Consider the following 15,140-nt stretch of genomic DNA (forward strand, 5'->3'; position numbering starts at 1 on the left):
TTTGTTGTACTACACGTTATTCATAGCTCAGTGCCACTCTGCTGTCTTCTTTCTGGCACAGGGACGGCCAGACCTCTAATTGCAGAGACTGCTGCAGGGCATCAAGAGTTTTCTATCCAGATCATGCAGGTGCATTGTACTGATGCGCCTTTCCCTGTCTGGAAGTTTTTTCCACTGCCAAAAGCCTCCAAGCTCTTCCAGTGTTTCCCCTTTACAAAATGCTCAAGTCTTATGCTATTCTATAGTTGTTGGAAACGTTAAAGCTGTCTGCAGCTTTTATGCAGGTGAGTGTTCACTGCAAGCCCAAGTTTGGTGGCATGGCACAGCTTTCTCCCGAGGTGGGCACCAAGTTTGGCGTAAGGCTTGCTGATCACACAGTGATGTTGCCCATTGCCCCCGCTACGATATCTGCATGTCAAAATACATTTGAATAAAGAGATTCAAGAGACAATTATAACTGCAGCCACAGAAAAGAACCAAAATGTCACATTCCTCTCCAAGACATAATCAAAGCCTTACGTCCAGCAGCCATCAGATAGGTATTGCCTTCTGCCTTTGTCCATTAGTCTCCAGTAAAAATACAACGGCAGGTACGTTTCCACATGAGAACCTTTCTCTTCTGCCGCTTCCAAACTCCATGGAAAATTAAGTGGCTGGCATCAGTTATGTAAGAAAAAGGAAACTTTAATTTTCTGTGCAAGCAGAAACTTAAACCAAGCGAAGTGTTACTTGTGTTTTATTTGCTCTGTTAAAAAGTCTAGGAATACAAAAAGCTTTTTTCTGAATATAAAAATGACATTTTCTTTCCAGGTGTCCATAGAAATACCAGTTTATTTAAAAATAAATATAAAACCTGCAAAATACCTTAATTTGGTTTTGCTAAAAAGCTGTCTCATTATAAAAAGGATGGGGGAAAAAAGGGCGAACTAGTTCCTCTTTATTTCAGGCTTGCTGCTTTAGTTCAATGTTGCATATGAAGCAACAAGCAGAAATTGTAAGGAATGTAGAAAGTTCCTGTGCGTACCAAAGCCTTACTAATACAACACCGAGCTAAAGGACAATGACAGCGGCATGAAAGGGTTTTAATTTGCAAGAAATACCTGGATAAATCAGAGTTTAGGAATACACGCGTTCTACCCTCACACTTAACGATACGCGGTGGCACTTATCGTGGCAGGGCCGACTTCCAGCAGCACAGACCTGCTAACCCAAAACACGCTTCCTCCCTGGGGGACTGAGCTGCAGCAGCGCCGGTCGCGCCAGGTTAGACAGTGGGCTGGAGACGGGCGGGAACTTGGTCTAGGTGAAAGAGAGACTTTGGATTTAATGTTATATACTAAATGTAATGCTATGTTTAATATACTGCTCCTGGCTCCTGAGGAGAAACTGCATTCTCCACCAACTACAATTTTATACGTAGTTTTAATGGAGAAAATTGTTCATTAAAAAAAATGGTTAAAACCATTTTTAATACCAACAGTTAATTAAGGTACAAACAAAATCGCTGCTTCCCAGGTTCTTTATCGCTGCATCTTTCTTAGATTTGTATCCTAAAGGTTCATTTTTTCAAATGGCATAATTTTGGCAGAGGATAAGGTCAGTGCGCTCCCAGATTGCATACTGCCTATCCCTCCTGCAGACTTACAGGGACGAAGATGAAGATGCTCAGCATCCCTGAAAGCTAGGTTTGCTATGCATCTAAAACATGTGCAGAGCACAAATACTACAATTACCAGAGAATTAAAAAAATCTGTCTGCATTCAAAGTAAAAATAAAACTGGGAAATTTCAAAATCTCCTGAGGTGTTCCTTTTGATCAATTAGAACTTTGGCTTCATTTCAATTTAGGCATTTATTTTATAATTCAATGCAAAGTGTAAACTACGCAGTGAATAATATAAAAGCTTTTTTTTCCAGACAGGAACGCCAGAACATTTCCATTGTTTTTTATCAAACATATTTCTTTGCAAGTATGATTTTACAAAGCAGTTAATCTTCAGTGGAACTGCATTCTCTGACAGAAAAGGGGATTTTTTTTTTTTGGGTACTAGAAATTATGTAGTCCTATAATTTTCACATTTTAGAGTTCTGTAGCTCTACTTGCATCTTCCCACTTTTTTACAAAAAAATGCAAGTATGTCCTTTACCATAATTCCCAGTGGAAGTGTCTACTCACGTTAAACCATCTAACTTGGGTCCAGTCTAGGCTGAATGGTTAAGCTGTGTTTTTCATGTTTATGGGTACTTATGCAAATTCTGAAATAAAATAAATATTGGTGTTGATGGAAGAGGAAGCAGAAATGAAATGACAGCCTATAAAATCATCACCTCTGAGAGATGTTGAAAAGGCAAAGTTCGCTCATGCCTCCCAGTAAAAGAACTGACAGCATGAACAATGATCAGATGGCAGGTTTAAAATGAGGGGGGCGGGGGGGAAAGGAAGCTTTCCCACAGAAAGACTAATTAAACTGAACTCATTGTGAAATGACATGGTGAGACCCAAGAGGATAAGTTAAAAATGGACTGGATGAATTCACGGAGGGCAGGTCTGATCAGTGGCCATCGAACACTGGTCTGACTGCAGGCGCTGGCCAGCAGCTCCCCAAGCCCCAGGCTGCGGGAGGCTGTGCCAGTGAAAATGGATTGTTCTCACACTCCTCCCACAACCTTTGGTACTGGCTGCTGTTAGAGGTAGGACACTCATCGGCTTTGCAGAAATCCAGCCAAATCACAGCGATACCAAACTGTATAAACAACAGTATAGATATACGCCCCTAGCTCTATATACAGGAGTCTGGGAAGCACGCCAAACTGCACACTGCTGGGAATCCAGGTAGACATTTGGCTTGAAAAAAGCTGGCTTCAGAAGTCAGGAAATGAAAAGGTAAATGTCTCACAATAGAGTTTTTTAAGCATCTTCCTCAAAAAGATACTGTGCTAGATACTACTTCTTAATATGCATTTTTGTTAATAATCTGTTCAATCTAAACTATAAAACGTGCTGTACAACATGACTGAACGAATATTGCTGTGAGAAATATTTCCCCCTTGTTTGAGTAATTTAAATTTGTAAGCTAATGTAAGTTTTTGTATTAAATAATGTACTGTGTGTAATTTTCTTTCTTGTAAAGCACTTCGAAGCTTTCAAAGGGCACTCTAGGTTAATAAATAATATGGCATTCCTTGCCAGAACTGTAGGGCATTTCCCATAAATTCTGAATCTCCTTTGCCAGAACTGCAACATGTTGCATGCCAAATCCTGCACACAAATGCTCTACATGTGGCAAATACATATTGGTAAAGACCAGAGGCATGGCATTCCTGGATTTCTTAGAGAGAGTGGGGGAAGGGAAAGAAGTGGGAGGGAATAATGAGGGATGGCAGAGAAGAAAATCCTGTCTCTGCAGAAATCTTAAAAAAGCAAACCAACAACCAAAAAACACCCCGACCTGAAACAACCCATAACCCACACTTCATTATTTTCCAAGACTAAGCTGTTTGCTGCGTGCAGCACAAACTCACAGGTACCCAGAGCTGGGTCTTTAGTTTGCCTTCAGTTATGGAAATCAGGCTTCCATTTCTGCAATAGCTGTAGATTCTTCAAACCCAGATGTTTGCAAGGGTCAAAACACCTGCAATCCTTGCTCTTCCAAGCAGATGCTAACATAAACAGAAAGGCTGTGAGCTGGGAGGAGGATGGTCAGGATTACCACTATTTACCAGGCTGTGAAAATGAATCCTCTTCTTCAGGCAAAGTCGTGAATGCATTTCATGTGCCCTAGGCTACTGGGAATAAACCAAGACCAATATTTATATACAGCGAACACTCGCCTTCTTGCAGTCTCCCCCACAGACAACTAGGCTCCTATTTCTGTAGCTTGGAAGAGGAGGAGTGGAAAGCAGTAAGACCCAGAAATGAAGTCAGTGCATTTGGCCGCATACCACATCGGTCAGATTACTGAAGGATACTAGGAGTTTAAGCTGACTTTGGTCATAATTTTCTTGATTTAATCTCTTTATGTATTAGGCACAAACACATAACTTCATCATTCCTCCAGTCCAGTTTGGACTGGATGTCTACAGTAATACAAAACTTTTACCATTTCCTGCCATTCACTAAATTTTAAGATGGGGACAAAAATTCTTGATCAACCAGCAACAACCAACTAGTTTAAAAGGTACTAAAAACTACTTAGACCTAATCAGGCCTTAAGCACCAGGATTTGCTACACGCTTAAAAAACAAACTGAAGTTAAAACTGAACTCCACATTCTGCAACACTAAACGAACGTTTTACTACATGGTTTCTTTTGAGGTGGCAAGAAATGACTGCAAAACCTTTGCTGTTGCCAGAATTGCATTGCTTAGAGAAAAATATCCTGTGAGTTACCATTTGCTGCCATGATTTACAAAGATAAGGTCTATAGTCTGTATCAGTTTCATGTGGAATTTTTAAAGGAAAAAAGCTTTCTGCAGAGTTTGTAGATTTCTGCATAAGTGTCTGTGTTGTTGCAAAGAGGGCTAGGTGATGCTCTCTCACAAGCTTTTCAAGAGAGTTAGCACATTTCTTCAGATTCATCTCCTGCAACTTAAGACTCTCCCCTCCATTGCTTCTGTCTATCCAATAAAAAGCTGATATGCTATCTAAAATCAAAAGGCAGAGAGAGGGGTGGGTGCAAAACATGTTTTCTAAAGAGTAGAGAGTGAGGAGTAACTGAGTGCTGCTACTGCAGTTCACAAGAAAAAGCCTTCCCAGGCATTGCTTTATCATCTCTTCCGTCCTTTGTGCCAACCTGTGCTCAAGAATGGTAACTAGACGAAGCATGTCAAAATGGTAGTCTGTATCAATGAACATGACTTCCACTTCCAGTCCTCCTCCCGATTTTGGAATGATGCAGCGGGCTACTAGGTGATAGAGCATTTCTGTTTTTCCTGTTCCTTCTGGACCATGGAATTCAATGACATCTCCTGTTCAAAAACAAAGCAGCAAGCTGTCAGGTGAGAGAATCTATACCTCATTATAACCAATAGTCACTATTCTGCTAATTGGAAAATGCATTTTTTACAAGTTTGATATTCATAGAATTCTTTAAATCCTGACGAACACCTACCAAGAGAAATTTCCATTTTCGAGAAAGGTTCTAAGCTGAAGAAAATCAACTGGGAACAAAGGTTGAAAAAAAAAAAAAACCCAAACCCTGCCAATACCATCTAGGACACAGATCTCAATAAAAGGTTGGCAACTGGATTTCATCTATCATTAGAGGTAGGTGGAGGCTGAAAAGGAAGCTGCTACACAAAAGTGGCTAAGAAGCCATCTATTACGTACAGAAAATGAAGAAAGAAATAAAGTAGAGGACAAGCAAACCAAAGCTGACATATTAGAGGTGCAAATCATGTTGGCACATCTATTTTTATAGCGCAGGCTGTCCTTCAGCATTTCATGACTGCTATATGCTCGTTCAGTATCTGCACGTGTCATAAAATACCACCAGGAATCTGTGAGCAGTAAAGAGAACACCAGTATATTTATTTAGCACTTATATTCGTCTGTGGTGATCACAATACAAAACTGCTTCTTTTGATGAGGGGGACTCACGGATTCCTTCAACTCCAGGCAACGACTCTACGGTCTGAGGCAAAGGATCTCTGTTCATAAACAGACAGCCTAACTGCCTGATCCACATGGGTTACTAAAATGCACAGCACAGAAATTTAAAATGTTAATTAATAAAAGCATTACACTTTTCTAGGAAACTAGTTCTTTTGTTGCATGTGAATGCAAGATTCTCTAAAGCCTTTTCCAAAGTCATCTTATGTCTTATATCACAGACTTGAAAAAAGTTACTAATTGCTCTTTATGAATTTCCAATTTAGGAAACCGGATCATTTCTTTATGACATTTTGGATTTTAGGCAGCAGGGTAAAGACATGCAGTAAGAAGAATCACACAACTGTAACTGCAGGAAGGTGAGAGATTTCTATGGCCTTGGCAAGTGCAAATGGCATAGCAGCTTTTCATAGGAGGGATGCAAGAGTAGAGAATTAATTGCAACTTTACTTAAACATGTTTGTACCTGAGATAACAGGGTTTTTCAAGTCATTATGTAACTTCCAGAGGATGTCCTTGTTCATAAGTGCATATAATGTCCAGATGCAGCATGGGATGAGGGGCGGAGGGAGGGTGGTGAAGAAACTAAGCTCTTACTTTACCCATTGCAAGCGCTGAAAGCCATTTACACTTGATGTGACAATTCTGTCCATTTCAGTGACACCCAGACTGCCCACCTCTCCATAATGAAATTCCCTGCTGCTCTACAACTGCAATTCTGTTTTTATGATTTTCTGGTACTTGGAAATTTATTAAAAAGCTTGATTGCCTCCCAAGCCCTTACTTATCTGTTCTGAACGGCTCTCCCTACTTTTGAGATGGAAGATGGCTACACTTCCTGTGACATAAATCTTCATTTTCTCTTCCTGTTCAGAGGCTGCACTGTCCACCTCTGCCACTTGCAGCCAGCAGCTGCTCTGCTGTCACACAGACCATGCAGTGACATACCCACACCCTGTTAGGATGAGATATCAGCTTGGGAGAACTCCTCCTAGATGTGGTGGGTAGGCCATTCCCTCATACTTCAAGTCTACTGAAATATTTAAAACAATTGTGCAGGGCACCTCTTGTTAAGGAACCAAGCGTATCTTCTGTCTGTCGCTGGCTTTGGCACAAGCCTTCTGCCACCCTGACTGGTCTTTCCGAGTCCAGACCAATAGCTGAGCTGGGCCAGTATGCAATGCAGGTTGCTTCACCTACCTTCACAGCAAAATATGACTTGTTTAACGAAAAACTCTGTATGGCCACTCAGACACAGCAGTGGGGAAACCTGAGTTACTGTTTGGTAATGATCCAAACAAATTGCAATAAACGCTTGACTTTATCTATTTGAAGACATTTTATCAGGTTGTCTGTGTGTTACCTCCTATAAAACTTTACATAAGGGAGCTGTAGTGCACAGAATAACACTGGATGAGCTTTTATTGGCAGAACTAACAAATTTAAGTAAAAATTGTAAGTTGAATGAAAAATCATTCTTAGGAGTTTTTGTGCTGGTGGTTTATAAATTTCAACAGCAAGGCAGCTAAGCACCCTTCAAAGCTTGTTCAATATTGCTGAACAAGACACACATCCGGGTTGGAGTTTGACCAAAACACGTAAGTTATCTGAAAAGAGTAACAGTTTGGACTGTAAGATAACCTCAAGAGAGCTGGGGATTTCTGTGCCTTCATAATTGTCAAAGAGGCTGCCCACAAGATGAACGGGTGCAAACAGAAGCCATTTATAGCAACGTCTATAAATGTGGGGTTACATTAAATTAGCAACCAGCCTGTTACAGTAAGATAAGAGGGGAAATTCATCGTTCTGGATAAGAGCAGACAAACCATGACACAGCGGAGGAGGAACTGCGGCCAGCAGTGTTTTCAAGAAGCCTTTGACACCCTCACAATAATTCATGGAAGAAACATAGTGATCACTACTAGCGTCATCCATTAATGTCAAAATACTTCAAAAGGAGGATTAGTAAAGGGATACTGTTATGGGATGGAAACAGTCTGAGAGGCAGAGCAGGAACAGACACCTGAAGGTGGAAGAAAGTTAATGGGAAACTGTCCTGTAAGAACTGGTGTTGCCCAATGTTAAAAATAGCCGATGACTGTTCCATTAGCTTGGCATAACGTGTAGAAGACAAATTAGGTTAACAAAGACTTAAGGCTGTGAAGATTTAACAGATCAAGATGGACGAGCAGAATGATTCCATATGAAATTCAGCACTGACAAATTCAAGCAGTACATTTTAAGGAGCAACATTATGCACTGCTTGGCTCACAGTAGCTTCAACTGGCCCACCATGGTCAGACTGAAGAGTACAACGGTCCACCGCTATGCACCGGCGTACAGGATAAACTAAATGATGTTGCATAAATTCATTAATTCAGTGTTATCTTTTGAATGAGAAAAGCTCAAGATTTGTCTGTAATCATTGCACTAGCCAATGTTGGTTAAACTTTGCTGCTGCTGCGTTATAAACAGGCTATTTGAATACTCTGCAATAGCTCTGAAGTTTTCCCATCATCAGATACCTGGAGGTAACTGGACCAGTAACTTACAATACTATGCAGAAGCTGTCATTAATATTTGTACCATTTGTAAATGAAGTAGAAAGGCCCAATATTTATCCCAAGTTAATGCTGGGTGTCATACTATTGCCGAACGCCAGCGCTTTACACCGACGCCCACACCTTCATGCCGGTGGCATAGGAGAAACACGACTGGCAATACTGGAAGATTATTTAAAGCTCGTGTCACTTTTACTCCATTCCAGAAGAGCTTAAATGGTATGTAATTAATACGCTTATTTGTTCTTAAATATACAAGTCCATCATAATTAGAAGGAGCGACTAGAGTATCACAGCAGTATCTATAATAGCTGTTCCTATTTTATAGTACCCTGACATATGTGTCATGAACACTTAATTATGATGTAACCTTTGGATAGTTTAATGAAGCTTCATATATATTTTTTGTTTGTTTCAAATACCATCAGGAAAAAAGAGTAATTTAGGTCCTTGCATTACTTTAATCATATCATTTTAGATTGAGAGCCGTTCAGTACGGACTTCACGGGCAACGTGTTACAGTATTCCACAGTGACCTACTAAAGTCAAGTTCATAACAAATGGAGAGTTAGGTCTTCAACAGGGATTTAAGACTGAATAACGAGAACACACATCAAAATAACACATGGCCTCACAGAAGTACTGCGGTATTAAAAGACAAAGCAGAAATGCAATAAAAGGTAAAGTCCATTTGTGTATATAAAGCTAAAGATCTGTGCTAATACGTTATGTAACTTCACTAATGTCAGCCAAAAAGCATGACCAATACAAATAATAATTGATGCCATTTGTTAAAAGCAGAAGAAAAATAGAAGTGCTTCAGAAGCTCAATGACCGTGTTGGCACAGAGAAACCAGTGACAAATTTAGGTTTCCAGCCATCTCAGAAACGAGGTTCTGGAACAGTCTTTGGGCAGACATGAACAAGCCAACATAACTTTAAGATCAAAGCTGATAATTTGATGAACGGAATTATGTAATACTGTGGACTGTGACGGCAAGGGCAATCACTGGCCACCAGGAAGGCTTCTCATAGTCTGTTCTACCAGAACACAGCCAGTTTAGTCTCCAACAATTGTTTCTTGGGTGTAAAGTTCATTAAAAAAACAGACTGAAAGACCAGCATTTGCAACTACTGCATTTTTTCAAAACAAAAATATCTCACCTTTAAAAAAACTGTTAAGATTTCAGGAGCCTTGTGAAGCATATACCAATTTCACCATGCTTCTTTATTCTTCTTTTGGGTAACAAAGCAGTTCAGAATTGCGAGTATTTAAATAATCATCTTTGCTCCATTTGCACTGGCTTACCAGTATTTCTCTGCCCTTTATCTTTGTTATATCACATTTGAAATGTTTAGGGGCAAGAATCATATATTGCTAAACCCCTAATGTATTCTCAAGTGCTGCAAAATAATACACAAATAGTCTCACAGTGACTGCCTTTGTAGACTAAGCATCATCCCTCATCCAATTATCTTGATTCTTTTTATTGCTTTTTCTGCTATTTCTTCTGAACCTTCTATAATTTGTGGGAATTCAAATTGCAGACAAGTATGTTGATAACCGCTGCGGCCACATACTTTTCATATGAAATCCATTCATTCATACATATGCTCAACAACTGCAGTACCTCACAGCACGATCCTTGCAGTCTGCCATTTGGACTCCTTTTTTCCTATGTATTTCTAGTTTTGTGGAATCAGAGTTGTCTCTTCCATTGTGATATCCATGAAATTTGACACAATCTGGAAAACTAGCCCGACTCCCTGAGTAATCAAGGAATGACTAAATGTGCACATTTCTGTTTATCTCAGCGATTTCTTTCATTAAGACATACGATCTTGATCTTAAACCTTGCTAGAAGAATCTACCTTAAACTTGTCATACCTGCCTCACTGGGAGGCAGCTCAATTTGAAAATTTGAAAATCTCATTTATTCACCAAAGGTCTGTTTAAGCCATTTTGATCCTAACATCATCCGCACTCCTTGAGCTGGTTTGTGCCTATGTTCATAATGGAATTGCTTCCAAAGTTCCTTCTAAGTATAACCAGGACTTTTGAGGCAAAGACTGAATGGCTTGATGACTTGGCTTTATTGAGAAATCCTGTTTGCTCATGCCCCTCTTCCTCACTGATCCAGACAACTCCATATCACCAAACTCTGCTATTTATTGAACCTCGAGTTCTTTGCAAATTTCTGTAGTTATGGCTTTGTGGTGGTTTTTTAGGCCACTGATTAAAAACAAAAAAAGTTAAATGACAGAATCCAGAACAAATTTCTGTAAAACTACTAGAAACAGACCAACGTGCTTGGTACTTACTCCCCTACACCTCTGTTTTGATACCTATAAAGTAGATATTTTAAGGTCCATTTAATAAGTTTGGAATGGTGACTGCATTATTTCATTTTATCTAGTTTGCATAAAACTACATCAACAATTAAAATTCTGAGTCCAGGGCAAAAAGATCTACTTGTATGCTTATCTCTGTCACATTGCTCTGAGAATACTTGTACATCAACATTTTTCCATAAATGGGATAAAGATACATTTTTACCATGAACAGGAGATCCTTCCTCAGCAAACAGATGAGGTTCAAGATTCTTCAGAGAACTCCTGCCCTCAAGTCGTGCAAGTAGCTTTAAAGAAAAGACCGAAGAGGCATGCTGTTAACTCAAAATAATAGACCTTGGGAATCAAATTTAAAGGATTCTGAGAACTGGGAGCTTTCCATGACAGCCCTATCAAAAGATTAGTTTGATTTTAAAAAACATTTTCGTAAATACGTATGGAAAACCATAGTCTGGACTACAGCAACAGAAGGTTCCACCCTGACAAACAATTAGCATACAGATTCAATGGCAATAAGGAGGGGATATAAAGCTGAAAAAAAAAAAGTAAGAAAAAGCTGCACAGGTAGACTAGCAAGAGGGGCCACCTCTGGTATACAGCAGTGCTGCCACTCGACAGAAAAAGGGAAAGAATATGATTTGTAATAATCATCACCTCCACAACAAACTACTGGTTGAGAGGTGAAACGTGACCCATTGTTAGTCTCCTGAGTCAGCCTCTTTGCGCATTTATAAGTAAAAAGACACACATTTCATCTCAGAAGTTATACAGGACTCTTCTAGGCCACAATCCTATTATATCATAGTTACTTGTTCAAACATAGTATGGATTAAGAATGATCAAAAATAATTAGCCACCAGTGGCTCTGCAAGAACCTTTCTAAAACAAGCTCGAATTTGTAAAGCGAGTCCACTGTACAACAAATTAGTCCAAAGTTCATGTAAAATTTCTTAAATTGACAGGTATTTGCATAGCAAGTAGACAGGTATTCACATAACTTGTGTTATTTGTAGTTCTGGCATACATTGCTAAACCAAGAACAAACATTTCACCCAGTGCTAGAGCTGTTATTCCCTACATGTATTAACACACGGGAAAGGACGCTATCAGGATGCTCAGAGCATTGCCACAGCATGTACCCTGGTGCCAAATATTTCACTCTCCAAGACACCCAGCTGTCATTTAAAGACCTAAAGAAAACAAATCCCATTCAGTTTTATCCTGTCCTTCTTAAAACCAGTCACCAAACAAGCAGTGAGCACACACCTTTAAACACACACTGCCTTATCTCTCTTTCTTCCCTGCCACGTCGATGAGCAACATTTGCTCTGAGTTGTCTTAAAAGTTGTTTGAACAGTTGTGTGTGTGTGTGTTTGCCTTTAATAGCAGAATAAAACTCCATTAAATGGCCCTGAATTTACTTCAGGTGGTCACAATGGGAATCTAAGCGTGACATTTTCATTGACATTTTAACATCCCCTTCCATTAACAAAATGTCAATGTGTTTGCCTTTGTCTGCCTGTTCACACAGAGTTTTTCTGCCACGTCCACTGAAGGGTCATCACAGACCCTACATGTGCAGCCCTCCCGTGCAAGCGGCCACCTGCGCCTGGCCCTGGCCCCTGGCAAGGAGAGGCTGCACCCACTGCGGAGAAGAGCTGGGAATCTCTCACCCCCTCGTCCAGCTGTGGAAGTCAAGAGGAACAGGAAAACCACTGCCGGCTGCTGCTTTCTGATGCTCTTCATTTCTTAGCAAAGGAAGCAACACTCTGACACTCGGTGATCACGGGGGCTCGATTATCAGCGCTGCTGGGGCTGGGAGTCACAACTATTGCTGGCCTAAATATATTTCTGCAGCCTCCTGTTCCCAAATTTATTTGTACATCAGTGAATACATCCTCTGCAGTTTATTTCTTCTGGAAACGATGAGTCCCCATCTCTTCTTAGATATCACCTCTTTAAGCTTACTGCTAGAGCTTGGTAAATACACAGTAGATTGATCACGATCGTTTAAATATGAATCTGTGGTTATTTAAATGACAATTTCATATATTCATTTTAAATAACTACAGATGCTTACTCTGAGCACTGCTCATGTAGGTAATTTATGGTAATTCACTGATGATAGCACACCTGTGTTTTTATCAAACTTATATTTACTTCCGAGTTCTGAAGCAGAATCTCCAAAGGCACTTGCCTCATTAGTGTCACGCTGGGAGCAACGGGGTTCCTGGCAGAAACAGCTAACAATTTTCCTTCACATCTAACAAAGGTTTGTCCACACTACAGCAGAAGTGACAGAAACAAAGCTGAGATGAGACACCAGACAGGCATCCCTCACCTCTGCTGACATTAAAGGCAGGGACAACATGGGTTTTTCAAAATTGGAAAAAGCCACCTTGGCTCTGCTTCAGGAGAAGCATTTTCATTTCTCTTCTCACACTTCCTTCTGTAAAATGAGGAGTGGGGGGAAATCTATAGTATTTAAAGGGTGATTTGGATGGCGGACATCAGGCGCCCGAGCTTTGTCACAGAGAGCATACAGAGCACAGCACTGCTGAAGAGAGCCTTTGAGTGGGAAGAGCTTGGAAAAAAAAACCCACCAAAACAATTTCAAGTTACAAATTAGAGACTTCAGATTCTCTAGTTTAACTGTAGATGATCATTTCTTCTTTCATAATGCTCTTTTTATCTTCGTTTACACAAAAACCCCCATGTTTTAGCAACCTGTTAGTGGTAGGTCTTTGCTCTCAGGTGTTCCTCAAAAGTGTAATTACACTAGCAAGAAACTGCACGTATGTGCAGTTACGTGTAGAGAACAAGCTATGCAGCAAGAGTTAGGCAATGGGTTAAATTTCATTAATGACAAGGCTGATGGGACTCAAATATTTCAACTATGTCCTTTATAATTTATCGATTTCATCTTTTTAATAAAGAAATATGCATATAAACAGTCCTACTGACTAATACATTATGCGCTTCTACTATATTGGTTTCCACGAAGTTATGCATAAATGTAAGCATACACATAGGTCTTGTCAGGAATGAGATATTACTTCATTAAAATGTTACAGAAATTTAAATTAAATACTCCAGCTCTGTTAGAGGCTGTTAGCTAACCTACAGGCTATTTACAAACACAAACCTATCTTGAGTATGACGCAAAATTTAATTTTCAACCACTATAACTACTCTGACTGAGCTTTTGTAAACTTTGGGCACGAAGACATATGCAAGCAATTTATCATTTATTTTATTGTGATATACCAAAGGTGTTTTGCGAGAAGTTCTGATTTGTTGTATGAATTATATTCAGTAATAAGAGTACAAGATTGTGTCCAACCCTCACTACAACCTGATCTGACACATGAGGCTATTTGGGGAAGTATTCTTTTAAATGAAGTATTTTCTGCTTCAAGGCCTTCTACCATTTTTTTCTGGACGATGTACTTATACGTTCACCTTTCTTAACCGATCAGTTATCAGTTCCTCCCTCGTTCAGGTTTGGTTATCCATTCTGTCACGGGCAGGTGCTGCCATGTGCATTCCCTACTGGCACCACTCACATGGACAAGTAAATGCACATCCCCACTTGCAGACAGAGCACAACTCACGCCCTGAATTTGTGTAGATTCGCTGAAAGGGGACACTGAAAAAGCATGGAGCTGTAACAAGAAATAAATATTCACCACCACACGTTTCTATGCTTTTGCGTGCACTACTCAGAATATTCTGGCACAGTTACACACAAATCTCCAGGTAATTAACTTGCTAATTGCAAGTAGAAGTCACTACAAATAAATCACCCAGCAGAGGGAAAAAAAAAAAAAACAAACAGCAAAACCCCCGAACTCAAAGGCCTTTCCTCCGAAGAACAGGAAAGCAATTCCACCTTCCAAACTGTTTATTTAAACCAAACCTTCCTCACAGCTCTTCCTCCTTAACGCATCCACGCCAACGTTTGGGAGGGAAAGCGCGAAGAAAACATTTGTAAAGGGATTACTGAGACCCCTGTAACCCCCCGCCGCGAGAACCCCCCACGCACAAAGGCGGGACGGAGACCCCCGCTGCCCCCGCCCCGGCCGCCTCAGCCAGAGCCCGGCCACCCACTGAAACCCGACCGCGTCCGGGCGGCTCAGCGCGTCGGGGCCCCGCAGCGACTCCCGCCGCCCCCGCAGCTCCCCTCGCACCGCCAGGCGCAGCCCCGGGGCCGTACTCCCACACCGGCTCCGAGGAGGCGGGGCCCCCCTGCCCCCTCACGCAGGGGAGGCGGCGGGCGGGGAAAGGGCGGCGGAGGCGGGAGGGCACGGCTCCCCCCCTCCTCCCCTCACACACCGCCCCCTTTGCCGGCTCCGCGGCCGCCGGGCGCTTCCCCTTTCCTTCCCACGGCTGTGACCTCGCCTCGCCCTCCCCGCCGGCTGAGGGGAGCCCGGGGAGGGGGATGGGGTGAGGGAGCGAAGGCAGCGCCTCACCTGAGCGCCCGACTCCGCCCTGTGGAACGCCTCATCCATGGCGCGGCGAGGGGCCGGCGGCGGCTACTGCGCAAGCGCGCTGCTCGCGGGCCCTGCCCCTCCCCGCCCAGCGGCTCTGCGCACGCGGCGTTCAGCCCCCGGGGAG

General features: G+C 41.5%; 1 protein-coding gene across 2 annotated transcripts; it reads right to left on the reverse strand.

The window, feature by feature from the left end:
- Positions 1-719: 719 nt before the first annotated feature.
- Positions 720-15,103, reverse strand: XRCC2 (X-ray repair cross complementing 2). 2 transcript variants are annotated; one of them, XR_012658815.1, is made up of 4 exons: positions 14,996-15,103; positions 10,729-10,810; positions 3,766-4,967; positions 720-3,659 (listed from the first exon to the last, which is right to left on the reverse strand). XR_012658815.1 is itself a non-coding variant. In XM_075082344.1 (3 exons), the coding sequence occupies exons 1-3, from the start codon at positions 15,032-15,034 to the stop codon at positions 4,252-4,254; spliced, it is 837 nt and encodes a 278-aa protein (XP_074938445.1). In that variant the 5' UTR covers positions 15,035-15,103; the 3' UTR covers positions 2,421-4,251. The 2 variants fall into 2 exon arrangements, 1 of the variants encoding a protein (XP_074938445.1); XM_075082344.1 differs by having other exon boundaries at positions 2,421-4,967.
- Between the last annotated feature and the right edge of the window lie 37 nt (positions 15,104-15,140).

This window comes from Phalacrocorax aristotelis, chromosome 2 (assembly GCF_949628215.1).
Source record: "Phalacrocorax aristotelis chromosome 2, bGulAri2.1, whole genome shotgun sequence".
Taxonomy (NCBI): domain Eukaryota; kingdom Metazoa; phylum Chordata; class Aves; order Suliformes; family Phalacrocoracidae; genus Phalacrocorax; species Phalacrocorax aristotelis.